This window comes from Pleurodeles waltl, chromosome 3_1, assembly GCF_031143425.1.
Source record: "Pleurodeles waltl isolate 20211129_DDA chromosome 3_1, aPleWal1.hap1.20221129, whole genome shotgun sequence".
In the NCBI taxonomy this organism is placed as follows: Eukaryota; Metazoa; Chordata; class Amphibia; order Caudata; family Salamandridae; genus Pleurodeles; species Pleurodeles waltl.
In genome coordinates, this window is record NC_090440.1 from 1,632,844,123 (window position 1) to 1,632,866,433 (window position 22,311).

Genomic DNA, 22,311 nt, shown 5'->3' on the forward strand with positions numbered 1-22,311 from the left:
AGAAGTAGCTGTTTTCTCTAATAACACAAAACAAAAAGGTCTACTGGATGTAGAGGTTTACATTTTACAATCCGCTGGGTTCAAAGTTTTTCTAAGCAATAGGGTCAACCCATTGCTATTGTAGCACCTCTGAAATGATAGCGGTCACAAGGAAGCTTTTTTAGAAATTCTATTATGATGGGTAGTAATTACTGAATACGTTAAGCAATCATAGATGAAAGGTAGGAATAGCCAGTGCAATTTGTTAATTTTAATGTTTTTCAGAGAAGCCCTTGCTTATCCAGGTGTCATTGTATGGAACCCAAACAGCAGCATCAAAAGAAGTAAGAGTTGAACCTTGCTTCACAGTAGTAGGAACTTTGCTCCATTGAACTCTCAATTATTACCAACGACAAAGGTATTTTCAGGAGTGAATGCTTCCTTTACTAATTAGCACAAGTGCCTCAAAAATCCATTTAGAGAGAGTAACCTTATAGACGTCCACCCTTCTATTAACTCTTCTTGTAGCTGATATCTACTGATTGATGGCTGAGTGGCTCGAGATCCAGTCTTCTTTTCTTCGTTGCATAAGTTAATCTTGTATTCCTGCTCCTACCCACTATTGAAAGAAAGTCTGCCTTTTGTCATCCTTGTATAGCTGTTGTTGTACAAGCAACCTGTTGCCTCTGACTCCCTCCATACCTTGTACTTCTTTCGCTTGCTCATGTGGACACCCTCAAGATACTTAAATTAACTTAAGACATCTGTGACATCTCCCTATTCTGTACACTGAGGCACAGAACTGACTCATCCAGTGGATCCTGTCGGGTGGCTGCTCTCATCTCTCTGTGGTCGGGCTCTCTCCTAGGCCACTAATCCCCCCTTTCTGCTAACCTGCCCATTAGCAACCTTGTCTCAGGTACTACTTCACTGTGTCCACCCACAATGTCCTCCCAGGACGGCAGTCGAGTACTGTGTGGGTCTTGCAGTTGGGTTGAACATGGGGCACTGTCAGGCAGATGCCAGAGACCCTGTGAGTCTTCCTGGAGAGTTTAGGATGGTACCTCACTACATTGAAGTATGCTGTTTGTTCAACTTTTCTTCCATCCACCATGAGTAATGGTTTACTGTGGGTGAAATAGAAATGCAGAAAGAAAATTCAATAAAACAAAATTCTAATAAAGTCGAATGGAAAAGAATAGTACAAGAGTTCAAGTGCACATTACATATTGCATGCCACGGTCACTTCTTGAGTTAAAAAACACAGTGTTAGGACCATGTCATGGTAGGACAATTTTCGGATAATGATTTCTGAATTGTTTATACCTCCTCTACGCAGGTAGGCTTTATCTTGGCACCAGAAATGGCATCCTTGTGACATCACTGGAGCCGTGAATCTCACCAGTCTGACACTTTGACACCAGTTCCTTTTTTTATGTGCCTTATGATGCGGATCCTGAGCACGTGTACTCGCTCTCTCTCTCTTTCCCTCTCTCTGTCTCTCTCTCTCTCTCAGAGGTTTTTACCTCCGAAATTACAGTACTTGTACATAGTGCACTATGAGGTACAATTCTCACCTCCTAAAAGTCAGTCTTTAATCCATGTCACACCTTTGACAGGCAAATGCCTATTGCGGACCCACTGGAGGACTGTCTGTAGTTCTTAGTCTCTTGTCATGACTTCAGTTTCTGCTCCCAGTGTCACAACATGTTGCATTAAGCTATGAAGGTAAGGAAGGCCAAATGTTTTATTACCTGAGCCAAGGATGACCAACGCATTTGAAGATGATCAAGGTCCAGGTTGTTTACCTAATCTTTAATGTCCTTGAAGAAAAGAAGCATCTCCCCCCAAAAAACGAAATTGTAGGACAAGTTACCAGTTCCCCTAAGATCATCTTTTTTTTTTTTTTTGCCTGAAATTGTAGAATTTTAACCTCCACTGGTCATCCCACCGGGACCTCTCACGCCTGTCCCACTCACTACACTGGCACCGGTTTAGCTGGAGTTCTCAGTGCAGGGAGTAGCCCTTTCTGCCGTACTGCATGCATTGTGGGGGCATATTTGCCCTGACTTCATTCTCCTCTGGTGCGGGAGTTCCCCTGTTGTCAAGTGTTGCCCTTATCTGACTCCCAGCTCTGTTCACCGCTGTCCAGTGCCTGGACCTTTACAGCCGGTACCATGGTCAGCACTGAGTCCAGTGCCACTGACTCCATCTCTCTCATCTACTCTGCCTGCACAGTGTTTGTCTGCCCCTCAAAACTCATCACCTGTCAAAACTCATCACATTACGAAAGAGGCAGAGAGAAAGGCTGAGGCGAAGCAACTCAGTGAAGGCCCAGAATACTCAAAGGCTTATCTTTAAAAGATGAGCAACAACTTATGCACAGACTCTCATGCCATCAAACAGGGAGACAATCATTCAGACACTAACAAGGCTGATGATGGGATGCACCTGTTCTCTACTCACTAATTGGACACAGACTACTATAGCTTTTTAAAATGTCAGTGAATTGGACATGGACACCTACTTGGAGGTAGAAATAGACTCTCCCACGGGTCCGTTTCCCATAGAGATGGCATCTTTTCATTCAAATAGTAGGGAAAGCAGAAGTAATCTTGGCGCTACCCTTGCCTTTTGTTGAAGCTTCCTCCAACATACTGACAACAGTTCTCCAGCCTGAGCCACTCCTACTGATTACAAGGCTGTGCCTGGGATAAAAGCCAGCCTCAGAGACCCAACCTTCCTATCTTGTTCCATCACCGGAGAGTCTAGTTGCCTAGTCCTTATGTGGCATAAAGAATCTGTGTCTTTCCCAGTTTACCTTACAAATGTAGGGTCTGAAAGGCTTGAAGGGATTGGCTAGAAACTTTCTTTGCTGGGTGCCTCACGATTTGCTCATTAAATACTTCATGCTTACTTTCCTGCTATACAGATGCTCTGTGCGACATTGCAGAACTGGTAACCCAAATCTCCTGGATCATCCGAGGGACCACTTTACAGAGGCCATTCAAGATAAGCAGGAGGCATCTAAGAACATCATAAAATCAGTACTTGATACAACATAACCCCATTGCGCTAGCCACAGAATATCTGTGGAGCTTCACTACCATGCCACAGGATTCTCAAGTGAAGTTCAAGCCCCCCTAATGAATTTAACATTGTGATCACCAGCTGTTTGAATGAAAGGCATGCTCTGCCTTGTAGTGTTTCAAAACAGGGTTGAACAACAGCAAGATCTTTGGATTTCCAAACTCTTCAATAAGAATGTCTGTCCTTTTAAAAATTCAGTAGATTCACCAATGCTTTCTGCTGTGGTCATGCTTAGTAACATCATGGATTACGATGTCACTAAGTTTGAGTTATGTCACTAAGTTCGAGTTAAAGTTCGAGTAGTTGGTGTTTGGGTGAAATGGCGGTATTGAGCATACAAGGGGAGGAGCAGGACGGAGGAACTGAACTTCGTGTCAGGGTCAACTTTATTGAAATAAACTTACTATGAACTTACCTATGCTGCCGAGCGTACTTAACAAAGTTGGCGATGAGTTGTTCGACCCTGACACCTGCATTCATGAATTCGCTTCCGGACCTGAGTTCGGCTTTTGTTCCGTACAGCCGTAGCTTTGTGCATATCTGAGGCTTTGCGCAGCAGGACTAACACTGCATATTTCTTGATCGATCAAGTTTTTTGTGAGTAAATGGTGGTATATTTACAAATGCTAGCGCAAGCTGTCTGGGCCTTCTCCTCGCATCATGGAACACTGACTCTCCAGTACGTGTTACCTAATTAAAACACATTCATGTACAAGCAGCAAGGCGACGGAATGGTTTCTCTGTTTCTAAGCAACGAGTCTTTGGAATGTATTAGTGGAGAGTTAGCGCATCAGCGGAGCGCATTTTCATAAACGCGTTGATAATAGGCTAGCGCGTCTGAACACGTACTGTCTTTTATCTGTACATTTTTTTTATTTATTTTTTAGTTGTGGACATTTTGGCTATTATTTAAGTTTATTTATATTCATGTAAGTACTTGCACCATGGCTTCAGGAAATGTTTGGAACTTTACTCCCCCAGAACCGTTCTTGCCTCGAATGGGTGAACCACATTTAAAGTGGGAAGAGTGGAAAGAATATTTAGAAAATATATCTCCACTTTTGAAGACCATGAAGATCTTACAGCAGAGAAGAAAAAGAAGATTCTTCTAACATTGTTTAGGAGCCAAGGGTTTAAACGTTTACAACAGTATTAACAAAAAAACTGGACTTCCAGATCAGGTTGATGTGTATACTCACGCTCTTGATGACCTAACTCACTATTATAAACTGACAGTATGCATTGCTGTGGATCGCTACAATTTTTTTCATAGAAAGCAAGAACAAGAGGAGTCAGTAGATGATTATGTAGCAGCACTTAAGAATTTGGTCCTCTGTTGTAAAATTGGGAATCTTCGCAGTGAACTCATTAGAGACCAAATTGTGATGCATACTGCGGATCCTCATTTTCAAGATAAACTCTGGGCAAGAGGTGAATCACCTTTTCAAGAAGTCATTGACATGGTTAACAGTGCTGAACTTAAAGGAAGGTGTGCAGAGGCCGTTTTGAATGGTGACAAAAAGACTGTTGCTAATGTAGAAGATAATTCTATAGTAGCCAAAGTAAAAAAAAAGTCCAACAAAATTTCAATCAAATTCGACAGTTCGACACATAAAGATTGCGTAATAGCAAGTGTACGTAAAACATGTTTCAGATGTGGGAGCAAATATCAATTAGCTAATGAAAGGAATTGCCCAGCTCGGAATCAGAAGTGCTCAAACTGTGGTGCTTTTGGTCATTTCTCTAAAGTGTGTCGTAAGAAAAAGAAAGTGAAAGGGGAAGCTTGTGTGAAATGTATAGAGGAGGAGAAACATTAACATGATAGTTCTTCAGAAGATTCAGACTCCAATTTATGTATTTTAAATATATGCAATAGTTTATTTAACGTAAAAGGGAGCAAAAACAGACCTTTGTGTGAAATATCTATAGAGGGTGTGAAACTTTCAGTGGTCTCAGATTCGGGTTCACCGTATACTATCGTGAATCAGGATGTTTGGCAAAAGTTATTTGTACCTGTTTTGGGAAACAGTCTTGAAAAACCTGATATTTCACACAAAACCTTTACAGGGGAGCCAATAAATATGATTAGATACAGGAAATTGTTAGTCAAGTTAAGACATAAGCAGGCTCACAGTAAGATTTATGTATCTGAAACAGGTCCATCTGTTCTTTGGTGGAAAGATCAGGGTGAACTTGGTATCATGTGAGACCCCAGGAGTTCTGTACCAGTTTTAATAGTGCAACAGGGTGTACAGTTTTAATCTGATATTGCAAAAAGATTTCCTAAAGTATTTTTCGGGAAGATAAGGAAACGTAAGGGCTTCCTACACAAAATACAACTTAAACCTAACTCTTCTTCAGTTGTACATAAAGTAAGGAGTATTCCTTTTTCGTTGAAGGATCAGGTTAAGAAAGAACTTCAAAAGTTGCAGTCAGAAGGTATCATTGAACCTGTTGAGTCTGCAGAGTGAGTCACACCTTTAGTTGTCGCTAAGGAAAACAAATGGGAATCTTAAACATTGTGTTGACGTACGGGATTTCAATAAAAACATTCTTGTAGATCAATTTCCCTTACCCAAGATCAGTGAGATGATTGCGCTTACCAGAGGGATTAAGTGGTTTTCCAGTATTGACCTCAAGGCAGCCTATCACCAGGTTCCATTGCATGCTGAAAGTAGAAGCCTCACAGCTTTCATAACACCCTTTGGGAGCTTTAGAGTTAAAAGAGTACCTTTTGGGTTAACTTCAGCAGCAGCAATGTTTCGAAGTTTGATGTATAATGTCTTTTCGGATATGAAAGATTTACTCATATTCGAAGATGACATCTTGGTGATGGGGAAAAGCAGACAGAAGCATGATCTTATACCCGTTAAGGTTTTACAAAGATAAGAAGAGCAGGGTTTAACAGCAGAATTAAGCAAGTGCAAAATTGCAGACAGAAAAATGAACTATTTGGGGCATGAAATTTCAGATGCTGGGATCAAGCCTAAACGAGAGTTAATTGAAGCCATAAAATGTGCTGCTAGATCTCAGAATAAAGATGACTTACGTGCATTTTTAGGATTAGCGAAATTTTAGGCTAAGTTTTTGCAGAATTTTTTTTTTTTTTTAAACGCACACCATAAGGCAACTGCTTAAGGCCAGTAATAAATTTGTATGTGATGAACGGTGTGACACAACATTTGAAGAGATCAAAAATGATATTGCTGAAGCCTTAACCATTGTATGGGTTTGATCCAGCCTTGCAAAGCATAGTCACCATTGATGCTAATGCGAAAGGTATTGGTGCATCATTAACTCAAACTGATTTAAAAAAAAAAAAAAAAAGGTGTCAAAAGGACTATAGCTTTTGCTTAGTGTTCAGTTACTCCTACCGAGGAAAGGTATTCTGTTATTGGTTTTGGAACACTTCAGACATTACATATGGGGGTACCAAGTTATACTGATGAGTGACCATAAGCCACTTACCAAGGTCTTAATCACCAAGGGATTAATTTCCGGTTCACCATGCATAGCGCAGATGTCTGTTAGGTTGTTGGATTATAATTACAGTATACAATTCGTTCCGGGAGTAGAAAATGTGGTGGTGGATTTCTTAAGTAGGGTGCCATTACCTTTACAGAGTGTTGAAGAGACCGATTTAGATAAGTTTTCAATAGCCAATGTTCTTGATGATTTACCTGGTACCGCTAGTTAAGAATGGGAACAGGCACAGGTGTCTGATGATACATTGTGTCAAAAGTGAGTTAATTAAGAATGGCTGGCCGAAGAAACAGCTGTTAGATCATAATATGTGTGGTTTTTGGGAATTGAGACATGAATTATCGTTAGAAGGTGGGCTTGCTTTGAGGAACGGCAAGGTGATTCCACCTACATTTTTAAGACATAAAATTGTAGATATTTGTCATGAAGGACATTTGGGAATAGGAAAGACAAAAAGTAAAGTGTATGTATTGGTGGCCAGGGTTGGATTTAGACATTGAAAAGAAAGTAAGGGATTGTCAGGCATGTAACAATTCTGACAAAGCTTAAGCCACGTTGAAACCACCACTTCATCCCATTGTATGTCCCAATATGCCATGGGAAAGAATTGGTGTTGATGTACCTATTGGGGAAGGGGATAAACAGAAGTACTTACTGGTATTGGTTGACCATTTTTCGACGTGGCCAGAAGTAGAAATCGTTCATATGATGGAAATGGATACTATTGTGAATTTTTTGGACAAGGTGTTTTTAAAAGATGGTTTACCAAAATGTATTGTTAGTGATAATGGTCCTCCATTCACATCTGATGTTTTCAACAAGTTCCTAATAAGTAAAGAAATCACACAAAAAACAACGTCATTGTATCATCTGGCTGGTAATGGTGCTGTGGAAAGGTTCAGCCTTGTAATAGAAGGTGTTATTCAACTTGCTAACACTAACAAATTGGATTATAGGAAGAAATTAATGCAGAACATTTGGGCTTATAGAACGACTCCTTGTGAAACCACTGGGTATTCACCTTTCGTGTTAATGAGAGGAAGAATCCCCATATATAAGGACAATGTTGGTTGGAAGAAAACCGTGACTAAAGCAGACTGGTCACTCAATGAGGTTAAACATAATATAAAACATGCCCAAAAGCGGGGCAAAATGTATTTTGATGCAAAACATAAGTGTAAGAAGCAACATATCAAAGTTGGTGATTTTGTTAGAATCAGGAAACCTGGGTTCATAAGAAAAGGACAGAACCTTTGATGGTGGAAAAAACATATTGTAATTCAGCAATGTTGAGTGAAGGAAAAGTATGGCATATTTCATCATTGTTTTGGTGCAAAAATGCTGAATCTGCCCGAGCTGGAAAGTGCTGTTCCGTTTTGTGTGTTACACAATTCTGGTGAAAGTAAGTTTAACTGGTTAATAGACTGGAAAGATGTACAACCATCATATGAACAATCATCTTCTGGGCTTGGGGAGGAAGAGTTTGATCCTAGTGACGTAACAGGTTCAATAAGCGGTCCGCAGAGAAAAGAAAGATTGTGCCAGTGGAGGAAACGCAGTCTATAAGAAAAACTACTAGATGTGGACATGTTGTTAAGAAACCTAATAAGTTACAAGATTTTGTTTGTTTTTCATTTTAATTTTGTTATTTCATTATTTCGTTCTGTATTGCTTAGTTCAATATTATTAGTGGAAGAAATCCACTGCATTATTTTGGGCCTCATGGCAAAATAATGGTATTTCCCTATTTATCAGAATTGGCAAATCTCGTAATGAGGCAGAAACTCTTAAAGTTTCGAATTGGAGCTAACCCTAAGTATCAGAGTGCAGAGATGGCTAAGAGACTAAAAATAAATGGAGGTTTATGTGATTGTGGAATACAAATCAAATCCAACAATGAGCATTTATTATTGGACTGTATGTTTTTAGAAGGGAGTGTAGCCTATTTTAAGTAAGTACGGAACATGTAACCGGTGGGAAGCTTTTAAATTTTTTTCAAATATGCAATTTGTAGATGTGACCTGTGGGATAGGTGTGTTTTTTATTAGCATGCATGAAAGTATGGGACTATTTTGTTGTTGTTTTAAACGGGTAGAGATATATGTCAAGACATAGGAACATACAGTCTGGTATAAGAGGAGTCTGGAGTTTTGTGCTGACCCACAGCCTTTGTATTCAAATTTAATTTGTTATTTTTTTAGTATATGATATTTTATCTTCAACATGAAGTTTTATGTTATAAATGATAGTTTCTTTGCCATGGATTTTACATGCAGATTATATTATGTGCTATGTTTTATGGACCACGGTATAAAATAAACATATTTATGACTGACTGACATGTTTGCTGGAAGCTGAAGACTAGATAATGTCCCTTGACTTGTAGGGCATACTTCCATATATTGTTCCAACAAGTACACAAGCAGTATATGTATCTTTGTAAGAAGGTCCACACAATATCAGTTCGCAGTGCTCCCATTCGAACTAACATCAGCACCTTGAGTCCAGTGGTTGCAGCTCATCTCAGGAGTTCAGGTGTCACTGTATTTCTGTATCGGAACGACTAGTTGCTCAAAGCCAAGTATCCGCAGATTTAGGGATCTAATAGGCATTTCCAAGGTTGGAGACCTGTGGAGCCAGGGAGAAGTTCTGCCCTTTACACAACTGCAACAGGAATACCAGGTGGCCTCCACAGAACTATATCAGTGTTTACAAATCCAACATGCACTAAACACTGCAGTACTGAAAGGCACGCAACTCCCAGAATCTGCACCTTTGAAAGACCATTTACTAGATAAATACATGCCACGCAAGGCCACCTCACTAACATATACAAAATAATTCACAACTGACCCGACACACTAGCACGCTTGCGTGACAAGTGGGCACACGACCTGCGGAACTGGAATATGACAAATGGCTGGAGGCCATGGCCGCCTCTAGAGAGGTTGCCATCAGGTCTTGATTCCATCTTGAACAATTGAAAAATACAACATCGCGCATAGTACTCCACAACAACTATGTTCGAAATCACCAGGCGTTTTAAATATCTGGGTGTATATGTGTCGCCAGACCCGGAACCGGACTGGACAAGTAATTTATCCCCAATACTGACACAGCTTAAGGAGGAGGTGTGGGACTGGTCTGTGCTGCCACTGTCCATTCTAGGAAGGTCAGCGATCTTTGAAATGGTTTTGCTGCCACGCATACTGAATCAACTCCAAAACTATCCATACGCAATCCCAACATCATGGTTCAGTCCGCTTAAAACAGTCTTCTCTGGGTTTTTATGGGGAGACGGTGTGGCACAGTTCGCACTAGGCACATGCTTTCAATCTACATATTGTGGTGGCATCGCCACCGCCGATATCAGTTCCTTCTCTGCAGCTTCCCATTTGCCAATAGAGTGGTTGTATACCCCCCAGGCTGATCCTGCATACTCATTGGACAGATGGGCGGTGGGTGACTCCTTCCTCTACAGTAAAAAAAAGACAGATTTTCTACCCCCGGCGACCCAAACAGTAATACATGCATGGAGACGGGCTCTTCAGCAGATGGGATGGTGGGGAGGCTGACACATTGGACACCCCTACGGAGTGGTACACTGCTACACCAAGTGGCCCTCCTTTGAGGTGTTCAGAAATGGGATGCTATAGGGATTTCCACATTGGGGGATCTCATGCAGGTGGTGACCCTGAAGTCCTTTCAGGATATGGAGGATGGCTACCAACTACACCATAGTCAGTTCTCCAAATACCTAAAATTCCGCCACGCCATATCCCTATACTTCAGAGACATACAGGACTTGCCTGATTTTAACCCACTAGAGGGAAAACATAAGTTGGGAGACTTGGGGACACATAAAATTACACAAATGTATTGATCCTTAATCACCCATTGTACAGCTACATTGTCATCCCTTAGACAGACCTGGCAAGATGACATAGATCCCCTTGATGATGATGACTGGGCTGAGGCCCTGATGGTCCCCTGCTGCACGGCTGTCTCCATCTGCCTTCGCCTAACTCATTTCAAATACCTACATAGACCATACTTTACAGGATGTAGACTCTGGCACATGGGTGTCATAGCCTCTCCTGTGTGCCTGCGCTGTAGATGAGCGGAGGGTACATTTAAACATACGGTATGGAGCTGCACTGAGCTTGAGCACTTTTGGCGGGGTGACTGCTTGCCTTGGTAGGGTCTTGCCCTGGAATATACCATGAAACCCTACATTAAGCCTCCTTCATAGCACCAAAGGTATTGGCGGCAATAGATACAAACATCAGTTACTTTTCTTGGGTCTCACGCTGGTGAAATGGGACATCGCAAAGTTGTGGAGGTTGGATAACCCCCACTGCTGGGTGTTTGGAAGAAGGGCCTATATCATTGTATGAGCCTCGAAGTGGCTGTATATTGGGCTAGGGGATGCCACCAGAAACACCCAAGAATATGGCAACACTGGGCAGACTACTGAGGTATTGTCCTGACAAGCATTGATACCCCGGCTGCCACCATGGACCAGGAAAGACAGGCATGTGGCTCTACAATAAAAGTTTTGTACACACACACAGGTTGAAATGTGTAAAGTGTATTGAACATCATGGTAATGGAGAGGTGATGGGCAGGTGCACCGAACGTTTCGGTGCTTGTTATTGTAGATATAAGAGGCCAGTATGCTCATATCCTGTATTTCCTCGCCGGCCAATCAGGCCACATTTTGATCCTAAAATTCAGAAAAGCTTGTTTATAAAAAAAACAATGTTCAAAGTGGGCAGAGTCATGACAGCCACATATAGACGTGGCTGTAACCAGATGGGCACCTTCTACCATGTGTTTGGGACTGTCCAAGAATACAGGTCTTTGGGAAGCAGTGGTAAAGTGCCAGAATGAGGTGTTGGGATCCTTGCTTGCCCCATTGGAGGTGTCTCTTGGATGTATGGGGGAAATTAGAACTCTCAGATATGACCAGGGTGTGGGTAACGGAGGGCCTTTCCATCGCAAATCCCAACATTTCTAAACTATGATGGGGGGGGGACACGTGCCACAATTAGCTGAGTGGGAAAAGGACATGGACTGGTGTATGCTGGCTGAGAAGACTCTTTATGAAGGCAGAGGATGTCCACAGAAGTGGGACAAAATTTGGGGATCCTGGAATACCTACAGAGGCAACATCTGTTGTTCCTCAGTGTCGACTGCATCCAGTAACCTGACTTCGGGGGGGGGGGGCAAAATTGGAATGTTGATGATTTAATGAAATACTGGGAGTGGCCAGCAGGGGGTGAGGGACAAGTTGACGCTTTGCAATGGTGGGGTGTCATGGTTTTTATTCATGTTCTGTTATTCTTTCTCAAAAACATCAATAAAAAGAGTAGGGGAAAAAAGTATCCGCAGATGGTGTCTCACCACATGCAGGCAATCTTTCCTGCGCATGTTGAGTTTTTCCATCACTGAGCTTAAGTCTCACCTTGGCCCCTCAGTACCTCCTGTTCATGGGTGCAGTACTGGGCTCATGGCTCCAAGCCTCTCCTCCTCAGAGGACAGAGAAGGGAGTATGCTGTTCGGAGGAGGCTCAGATTCCAGCCCAGATGGTCCTGCGTCTGCTAGGACTGTTGGCATCTGTTTCCTTCTAGTCACGTATGCACACTGCCACACGAGAGTTCTCCAGTGGTGCTTTTATAGGCAGTGTTTTCAGCATGCAGGAAACATGACGGATATGACTGTGATCTCCTGGGACACAGCAGCAAAGCTAGCTTGGTGGTCGGCGTAAGTGGACCTTTCACAGAGGATGTACTTCTGCCATCCACTAGCCATGGCCATGGTAGTGATGGATATATCCACCCTGGGGGAGGGTGCTTATCTGGAGTTATTGAGATAGGAGTCCTGAGGTCTCCAAAGGAGCGGGTACTTAACATCATCCTCTCCAAACTGAGGGCGATTTGCTTAGCTTTTAAAGCCTACCTTCTTTCCCTTTCATAGCTGGCCTGTCCAGCTCTTGATGGACAGTACAACGCCAATGTGATATGTCAGCCAGCAGAGAAGAGTAGTGTCACCCAGCATGGAGGCTGTGGGTTTAGTTGCATTACCATGAAATCTAACGTTGTGTACCATCTGGCTAGCTCACGGAACACTAGAGCTGAATTCCTTACTGACCATGAGTGGTGCCCTAACCCAGAGGTCCAATACATCTTTACCTTATAGGGGCAATCCGTAAATTAACCTTTATGTCATTCGTGAGAAGACACTGAACCATGGGGGACACGTTTCAGTTACAGTGGAATTTTCCACCTCTCGGAGTTCCCTCCCATCCCCTTGATTCCTCAGGTTCTGAGGAAGATTCTCCAGAACTCAGTGCTAGTTATCTTATTTCTCCACAGGAGCCAAAAAGGAGACCTCCTTCTGGGTCCATCAGCTGTGCTGCCACCCCTGCTGGGGCAGACAATCTTCTGGACAAAGAACAGAACCGATGAGTAGGCACTTGAAAGAGCCGGACACCCACAACACAAGCTTTAAAGGACCTGGCACTACATAACATTTGTTTCTAGAGACTGTGTAGAAGTGGAAGCTGGAAGCTGAAAACCCACCGGCTCTTCAGAGCTTTGTCAAGCTTTGTCAAGATCACCACGGCTTGAGCTACTGCAGCCAGGACCAGGAACTGAGGTCTGCTGGTCTCCCAGCTGAGCAGGGGGGACACTGCTTAGGATGCAAAGAACACTTGCCCTGAGCCTGGAGCATAGACATGCCAACCAAAACTATCGTGCCCTGTGCAGGTGAGAAATTCTAGCGATAGTGAGGCCCAGCAGGAATCTGGGGACAAGCATCACGGTGAGTGATATGTGAGACTCCACCCATCCTCCCATTCACCAGGAGAGGGGTGGCCCGCTCAAATTCAGGGCCATCATCTGTGACCCTGACTGTACACCATCACCCCCAAAAGAACTGATTATTTGCCTAACCCCCAGACCTGTATGCTAATGAGGAATCTGTAGGATCTGGACACTCCTAGCACACTCCTACCAGCGGTCTCCCAACTCCTGATGAAGGAGTCCTCTACTACTGGAGAAGGTCACCAGAACTCACTCCAGAGCAAAGAAGGGACTGTTACATTGTGGCTACCACCTGGATAAGACGTCGAGCAGGGACTCATTAAGACTTGGGGAGTAAGGCATGATGTGCTGCATGTAAGAACTGTGCAAAAGACTTGCTGGCACTTGTAAGAAACTTTGTGAACAGAAGCCTTGGGCAGAAACCTGGTTGCACCTGTGAGAGTCACCGTATATACGACCTACACACTTCAGCAGTGGGAGTAGTTCTAAATGGGAGGGACTCTGGTGAACTTGCCTGAAGGGCTAGGCATGGCTCTTCGAAAGGGCTGTGCTTCTCATTTCACTATGATAGATTTGAACCGTTGTATGTAATAAATATTTTTTCCGTAAAATTCAGTACTGGGCTGGAACTAATTTATTGGGATTGTTGGAAAGGGGTACACTGGTACTCCATTTCCCCCACAAAAGCCTTGGCCTATTCGACCTGCGCTACCACTGAGAGTCAAATGCTTATGGCGTAATACCTGAGACAGTTGCTCAGAACTCATAGCAGGCTGGGCCCCAGGACTGCACGAGTAAAAGACCCCGACCACAACAGTGGGGTCCAGTAATCCCTTCTCCCTGTGGCCATCTGAAAAGGGTTCTGATATAAAGACACTAAACCTAATTAGAGTTTTTCTGAATTGCTGTACGGGTTTTAGGCAAGGTTTATAAATAATTATTTGGGAGGGGTTTGTTTTGGGCGTCCCTTCCAAATAACAATTCGGACCCTGATGTATCAATGATTTGCTATCAGAATTATGATGCCAAGCAATGAACCTTTTACTAACTCACAATTTGGGATGGTAACTCATTTGCAATTGTAAAGGGGTCCCCTTTGGGAATCATGGTGACAGCTTCAGGCGGAGTAGATAGTGTAAATAAAATCTGTTTTGGAAAGCAGTCGTGCAGTGGTGGTCTGCTGTTGCAGATTACAATCCCCGTGATTGTAGTCACTGGAGGCTGCAAATTTCAAGCAGCCTAATGCATATTAATTTGGCATGTTGTTTCAGAGAATCAAATTGCTTTCACAAAAAACTATTTTCAATATCTTGCAACTGATTTTTGTGACTGTAGTCCTACTACAACAATTATATTGACATTGACATCATGTACTTGTGTATTCTGTAGGGTAGTGGATTATGGCGGTCCACTGTATCTTTCACAAGAATATACAGGAATCTTCTCTATTCCAGTGTGATTTCCTAGAATCTTGTGAAGTGATTTTGAAGGTATCTTCTTATGAATAATGTTTTGGCAGCGACAGCTCCTTTATGGCGGAGGAGCGTCCCCTGCCTCTGCCAGCAGATGCAAAACTTTAAAAATAAATTGATAATAAAAACAGGTTTATTATCATTTTATTTTTCTTCACTGGGTCGAGTCTTGTGGCGAGGCCATCACGATGACAGGCGTGGAGGAGGAGTGGTGGGCACTGCTGCAAGTGCGCATGTGGGTTTGGTTAGCCGTCTTAGGACTGCCAAACCAACATTCACACTGAGATGTCTCCAACCCGAGCTGTGTTGCTGGGTTGGAGACAGCAGGCACAAGCTCCCAGTCCCCGTGGGAGCGCAAATCCATCCTGCTCAGGCCAGTCCTGGTGCTTCTCTCATGCTGGCAGCAGCTTGAGAGCAGCGTTTGGAGTGGCTGTAGGGATTCTGAGAGCCTGTGCTGCAGTTGAGCCAGAGGAGCAAAAGAGGGGCGATGCGGTGGGCAGCACTTAAGTTCTTCTTTTTTTATGTTTGTTTTTGTGTTGCTATTGTTACTCACTCCTCCATCCACCCCCCCCTTTTCCCACACCCACCCTGCCCAGCCATCACCACCTCCACCCGCTACAGTATTTGGCAATGTTAAACTAAATTTTCAAGTAAATAATAAATAAATAAAAAATCATACTTATTTTTATACACGGTCCCTTAATTTGATTTCATATGTAATTGTTTTATTCTTTAGATTTTAATGGATCATCAAAACATGTCAGAACATGTCCTTTGTATGGTGTTGTACCTTATAGAATTGGGACTTGAAAAAGACTATGGAGAAGAATCAGCTGAAGAAGTAAGTTGCAGAAGCGACAGTGTAAGAAGTTGTAGTTATTCAGCATTAGTGCCAAAAAACTAAAGATTGTAATTTCCTTTTGCTATATTTATTTTCAAAATATTTTGCTAAAATACTTAAGTGTGAAAGGGCATTTGTTCCAATATGACATGCACTGAAATTTCTTTGCGGTTATCCATTCCTTGACCCGTCTAAGTGCAACACTCCTTTTTAAAAGAAATGAAGGTGAAAACATAAAAAATATTGGGTACTGTCCACTTTCAGGTTTTTTGTTGAAAACTCATGTCCTTCTTAAACATTTTTTATATCCAATTTTATTTCATTTAAATGTAAAACATGACAATGAGTACATGACAGCACGATCGATTGAAGCATATCGTTATAAATCTTGCAGTTGACAATTGATAAAACACCCCTCTGCTAAAACAAAAACTTAATTACATTGTGCAAAAATTCTATCCATGGTAGGCCCGCCATTCTTCCCCAGATTGTCTCATATTTCTGAGGGCAGCCACATGCCTCATAAATCGGCTTTTCTAGCTGAGAGCACCAGTTTGAAATCGACGGCACCACTGGGCTCCTCCATTACTGTGCAACATCTCTTTTGGCCACCAGGCACACAACCCCCACAAATATTCAATCAGATCTTGACACCCCAACTCTTCCAAAAGGCCCAACAGCACCACCCTAGCTGTCAACTCAATTGAGCGCCCCAGAGCCTCAGAAATCTCCTGCTCCACACCCACCCAAAAGGGACGCACCCCCAAGCTCTCCCAGGCCACGTGCAGTAGTTACGCCTCTAGATGACCACACCTCAGGCAGCCAGGAGGGGTCGCCGGAAACACGCATCACATGCACAGTGGGGACAGATATGTCATGCGGAAATAATTTAGCTGCACCATCCTCAACCTTGTAGATATAGCCATTTCCCTAGGTGAAATGTACGCCTCCCTCCAGATCTCCCACCCAGGTTGTCCACCTCTCCTGCAGCCCTGCGAGGACATCCAGTGCGTTAGTAAGCAACGAGTGATAGATTTGGGTAATGGCACCCGTCCCCAGGCACAAGTTGAGAAGTTTTGCCTCGAGGGGGCTATGATCAGGAAGGGACAAGCAAGGTTACAGGTGAAACCCGCAGGGCATGGCACATCTGGAGAAAGCAAAAGAATTGTTTTTTGGCCAAGGCATAGTGGTCTTTCAGCTGCTGGAAGGACATCAAACGGTTGCCACAGCACACATCCCCCAGGTAGGTAATCCCAATGTTATCCCATTGTCTAAAGCCCTCCAACCAGGATACGTGCTGCAGCCATGTGCTCTGCCATAGGGGCGTCCCCTGATCCCAGCCCATCAGCCACAGAGCCACCCTTCAACACCGCCACCTGCGTACAGCCAGGGGTGGCCCAGAGAACCGGACCACCCTATAGCAATCCCAATAGGCCATCGGACCCCAGGTGACAGAGCTCCAGGCGATAGGCCTGGTCATCCCATTACACATTGAACCACTCGTTAACCGGTACCAACTGGGCCGCCAAATAGTAGATGTAAAGTTCTGGTATCCCCATCCTGTCCTCGTAAGGAGATTTCTATGTGGAGCTGAAAGCTACGCCATGCCGCCCTCCCACCCATATAAAGGAGGTGAGTTTGGAAGTGAAAGACCTGAACCAGGAGCGGGGTACCAAGTAGTGAAGATGTGTCAGGATACAAATAGCATGGGAGACAAATCATTTTGAAGAGAGCATTGCGACCCAGTGGGTTCAGTGGCAGACGACGCCAGTGGGTTAGGTCCCCATCTAGGGCACGGGACAGGGGCTGAAAGTTTAATTGCCAAGCCAGGTCTGGGAGTGAGGAGAGATGGACCCCCAGGTATTTAAAGGTGTTCCGCTTCACTGGGATATCAGGGCCAAACTCCTCACACCTCGCCCACCCTTGCACCCCCACCAACAGTGACTTCCTAGGGTTCAACCGCAGCCCCGAGACCTCACCATTTAACTGCAAGAGCTCAAGACAACGAGGCCTTGAGCTCTGAGGCTTCCCCAGAAACACCAGGATGTATTCAGCTTATAGGGAAACCCGGTCCTCATGGCCGGTCCCCCACCTCCAGCCACCAATAAGCAGGTCACAACGCATGAGGCATGCCAGCGGCTCCATGGCCAGGGCGAATAGTGGGGTAGAGGGGTCAACATAGACACGTCTACCTTCAAATTGGGAACGGGGTCTGACATAATACCACTGACATGCACCTGTGCTGAGGGGTCATGGTAAAGAAGATGGGCCATTTTTCTGAATGTTGGGCCAAAACCCATTTGCACTAGGACCTCCTCGAGAAAGCTCCAAGCCAGGGTGTCAAAAGCCTTGTGGATGTCCTGAAGAAGTGTCAACCCGCCCTCCAGTCTCTCTGCCTGCGAAAGCACCACCTGGACCCGCTGTACACAATGGTGCATGCTCCTGGCCGGCATAAACCTGCATTGATCAGGGTGGATCAGGTAGGACACTATGCGGGCCAGTCGGGTCACCAAGACCCTTGCATATATTTTAATAGCGGCATAAATCAGCAAGATAGGCCGGTAGGATGAACACTGGTCTTGGGCAAGGTCGCCCTTGGGTATAACTGCAATTGTGGCACATTTAAGGCCCAGGCCAAAGGAGCGGCACTGGAGCGCCTCCTTAAAGGCAGTCACCAAGTGAGGCACCAGGTGCGAGCGGAACTGTTTATAGTATTGAACAGGATACCCATCGGAGCCTGGGGTTTTCCCAGACTGAAGGGCAGAGATGACATCCCCTACCTCCTCCTCTGTCAAAGGTAGATCCAAATCCTGGGCCAAAGACGAGGGTATGGAAGACTGCAGACTATCCCCCAGGATGGGGTTTTCCTGTTCCTCCATGGGCTGAGGGACCTGTGCGTTCAGAGCCTTATAATAGGAGGCAAAAGTGTGGGCAGTCGCCTGTAGCTCCTCTTGTATAGAATCAGTCCGATCTCTAATGAGCAGTACCACCCAGGTCGTGACATCCTGAGTCACCAACCAATAGAGCAGCTTTCCGGTCTTATCACTCAGCTCATAGACCCTCTGGGTCGAGGCCTGCCAACATTGTCTAGCCTCCACTAGTGACACCTTTTTGACCTCCACACCTAGGAGCGCCAGCTGTCTCCTCTGCTCCGCCACCCCGACTGCTGGGCCTGCCGTTCCAGGTCCCCCATCCTGCCTACCAGCTCGGTTATTTGCTGGGATTGCCGGGCATACTGCCGCCTGACATACCACCTGATGATGCCCCTCAAGGAAGGTTTGCTGGCTGCACAGAGGCTCACCACCAAAGCCACTGACCCAGTGTTCTCCCCAAAGTAATTTCCTAGTTCTTGATCTATGAAGCTGACACAATCGGGATCCTTCAAGTACCATGCACTGAAGTGCCACATTCGGGCACAGAGTCTGCGCAGGGGCGCCTTAGCTCAGCAGGGATGGAGCATGACCTGAGTAAATGCTCTCATTTGTGGGTGCCAAGACCGCGTTTCATAGGCCCAAAGAGTCCGCCCATGTCGACAGGCACGTTGATCCAGCCAGGACGGGGGAAAGTAGAGGTATCATGGATGGGATCTGGGACCGCATTTAACCCCCCCCCCCCCCTCCCACCCCTCACACCTTATAATTGTAGTACACTGCGGGAGAGACAGCAGCAAGAAGCGTAGCCCCCTCCCCTAGAGTGGGCTGAAGAATCTGCGGAGGAACCTAGCGGTAGATCAGATTGACCTGTCTGCCCAGCAGACGGCACTTCACTCCAATGTACCACCCTTGGGGGTCTGTGTGAACCCTGGCCACCAACATGGGCATTGACCTATGAAGCATGAGGGCCACCCCTCTGGAGCCCCTGGAGAATCTGGTATGATACACCGATCATAGCCGAAGCGACCGAGAAACATCCATTGGGTCCCCGTTAAGTGGGTCCCCGTTAAGTGGGTCTCCTGCAGTAGGACAATACCAGGGCAATATCTCTTGATGCATCATGGAACAGCAGATTTCTTAATGCGGTCATTCCAGGAGAGTGTTGTGAACATGATGCTAGTTTATAAATGGGTGCTGCACAGAGCCAGTGTCCATCATAAGGCCCGATTCGCCGAGTACAAGGCTGCCATAGGCGTCTAGGGAGCAACATGTGGGCATACATGGTACTTACTGTGTACATGGCTAACCTAGGAGAGAAATAGTTAACACAACTCCCCATAAACACCCCCCCCCCCCCCACTGCCCCTTACCCCATACTTCTACCCCTGAAGCATCTGTCGCCCCTTCCCAACACATTTGCAAATCAGTAAAATGGAACAACTCAATTTTGGGGGTCCTCGCAGCGTAGCGGTGCATTAATTACGGATGTGCTGCCTGACCATAGCTAAGGAAACAATATGAGGCAGTCCTAGTCACCCAGAGCACAAGCCGCCACAGGCCGAACATCCCCGGGATCCGCCAGGCACCGTGGCCCTGGTAACAGACTCCGGCCCACCCCCCCCCCCCCCCTCACCAGGCCTACTCACCCATGATCAATCTGAGGGGATCGGCGTCTCCTCTGCTGATGCAAAGAGGGCAGGGGTGTACACCAAGGGCAGCATCTAGAGCCGTCTCTGCCTGCAGCTCATGCAACTGTGTGGTCGCCAGGCGTCTTTTCCGCTCCCCAGCCTCGGCGTGCGACTTCCGCAAGCGGGAGTGCTTCTGCCGAACTTGGACCAGGAGGGGGGGGCCACCAGAATCTCCAGAGCCTTTCGCTGCCCTCCCCCACTCAGCTCAGCAGGCCTCAGGACACATTTTTTTGCAGCCCACTCCCATGCCTGTTCTGAGGTGTCGAAGAAGTACGTGTTGGATTGAAAGATTACTTTTAGGCAAAGATTCAGCGCTTGTAGTTTAAGGGCCTCAAAGGAACTACGTATTTGCTGCACCACCCTGGAACAGTGTGGAAAGATGATGATTTTGGAATTCCGGTAGCGGAGGTCCGTCTGGGTTCTGGCCTTGTGTAATATCGCATCACGGTCCCTAAAATCAAGATCTTTAAGATGATCAGTCGGGGTGGAGCGCCGACCTGTTGCCTGAGGTGCCAGCGAGCGATGCGCACATTCTACAGTGAAGATGGAGGATAGTTTCTCTATGGGCACCCAGGAGCAAAACCACTCCTCAAGCGCCATGGCCAGATCAGCAGCATCCAAGTTCTCCAGCAGGCCCACCAGGTGCAAGTTATTAACTCGCCCGGTTCTCCGCATCTTCCGCTCGCTCATGCAGCATCGCCACCGAAGATGTTAGCTTCGACACCTTGTTCTTGAGGGCGGCCAGCCCATCTTCTGCTGTGGAGATATATTTTACAACCTCGTTGACTCTCCCCGTAAGTCCTGCCGGATCAGTGAAAGGTCTGTTCAGAGCTCATCGACCTTGTGTTCCACGGGTTCCCTTCAATCTTGGATCGCCTTGAGGATGGTGCCAAGGTCTGGCTGAGATGCCACATGTCCCGTGGAGGAATTGGCTGCTCCAGCCGCACCGTCCACCGCGGGGGTGGGGACCGTGTATTGATCCATCTTTGTCTGGGCCTGCTCTGGCAGCAGCGGCCTGCTCCGGCCCATGGTAAGGTCGTCCTTCCACCACAGGAACATAGGACAGCAGGCCCCAAGAGGCGACCCCCAGATGCCCGCGGCAGTGAGCTTCAATCCAGATGCGGCCCACGGCCCGCCTCCACCAGTCACCTGGTCCTCCACTCAGCTTCAATCTCGTCAGTCCACTGCAGCGCCAACACCCCTGGCCGGAGACCAGAGGAAGGCACCACCGGTCTGCCACTCATCTGTTTCCAGGGTGCTGCAGCTGCCGAGAGCAGGGCCCGTCTCTGGTCCCCGTGAGGGCGCTCCGGCCCAGGGAACTGCCGCAGCCAAAGTCCAATCCACGCAGCACCCACCACTTTAGGGTCTGGCGGGCACCGCAGATAGGCACGTCATGCCGATGTAGCCATGCCTCCGCCCGGGGCGACTGAGCCTGCCTCTTCCCTTGGCCACTACTAATGGCCAGTGGCCCCCTCAACCTGTCGGGGGCCACCCAGTCAGGCAGGATGTGGGTGGATTGGCGGCAGAGTGCGATCGAAACGAGGCCGCTATGTTGGCCTGTGTAGCAACACCACCTGTCCTTCTTAAACATTTAAACATTCCATAATATCTTTATTCTTAATTCCAGTCCTCCAAATCAAATGGAATATTTATAGTGAAAGCCAACATCCTCAGTCCCAGCATGAGCAAGTTCTGACCCTTGCTAAACAAGTATGGTAAAAAAAACTCTGTGCTGAGATTCTGCTGAGACCAGACAGAACTGCAATGGCTGATATAGGAATTTGTATTGACAAGAATAAGAATGTCCTTTGACTATCAGACCCTGAAATTGTGGTCTTAGTATTTGGTTGTCCTATGCATGCTGAATAAATTCCCCTACCTCTGAATGCCCTTCCTAGGTAGTGGGTGCAAGTATCCTTTCTTGGTTGGACTACTACAACACAATCTACCTAGACCTTCCAAGCACCTGAATCATCAAACTTCACAGCATCCAAAATATGGTGGTCCATTTGGTCTGGGACGTTCACAAGCTTGATCACATCCTGAAGCCTAGTCATG

General features: G+C 45.8%; 1 protein-coding gene across 4 annotated transcripts in view; it reads left to right on the plus strand.

Annotated features, from left to right (window-relative positions):
* The window catches only part of UBR3 (ubiquitin protein ligase E3 component n-recognin 3), a 1,605,611-nt gene that overhangs the window by 684,114 nt on the left and 899,186 nt on the right, over positions 1-22,311 (plus strand). For all 4 annotated transcript variants that reach the window (XM_069225311.1, XM_069225312.1, XM_069225313.1 and 1 more), the window contains exon 21: positions 15,588-15,692. In XM_069225311.1, the coding sequence (XP_069081412.1) occupies positions 15,588-15,692 (105 nt within the window). The remainder of the gene's footprint in view (positions 1-15,587; positions 15,693-22,311) is intronic.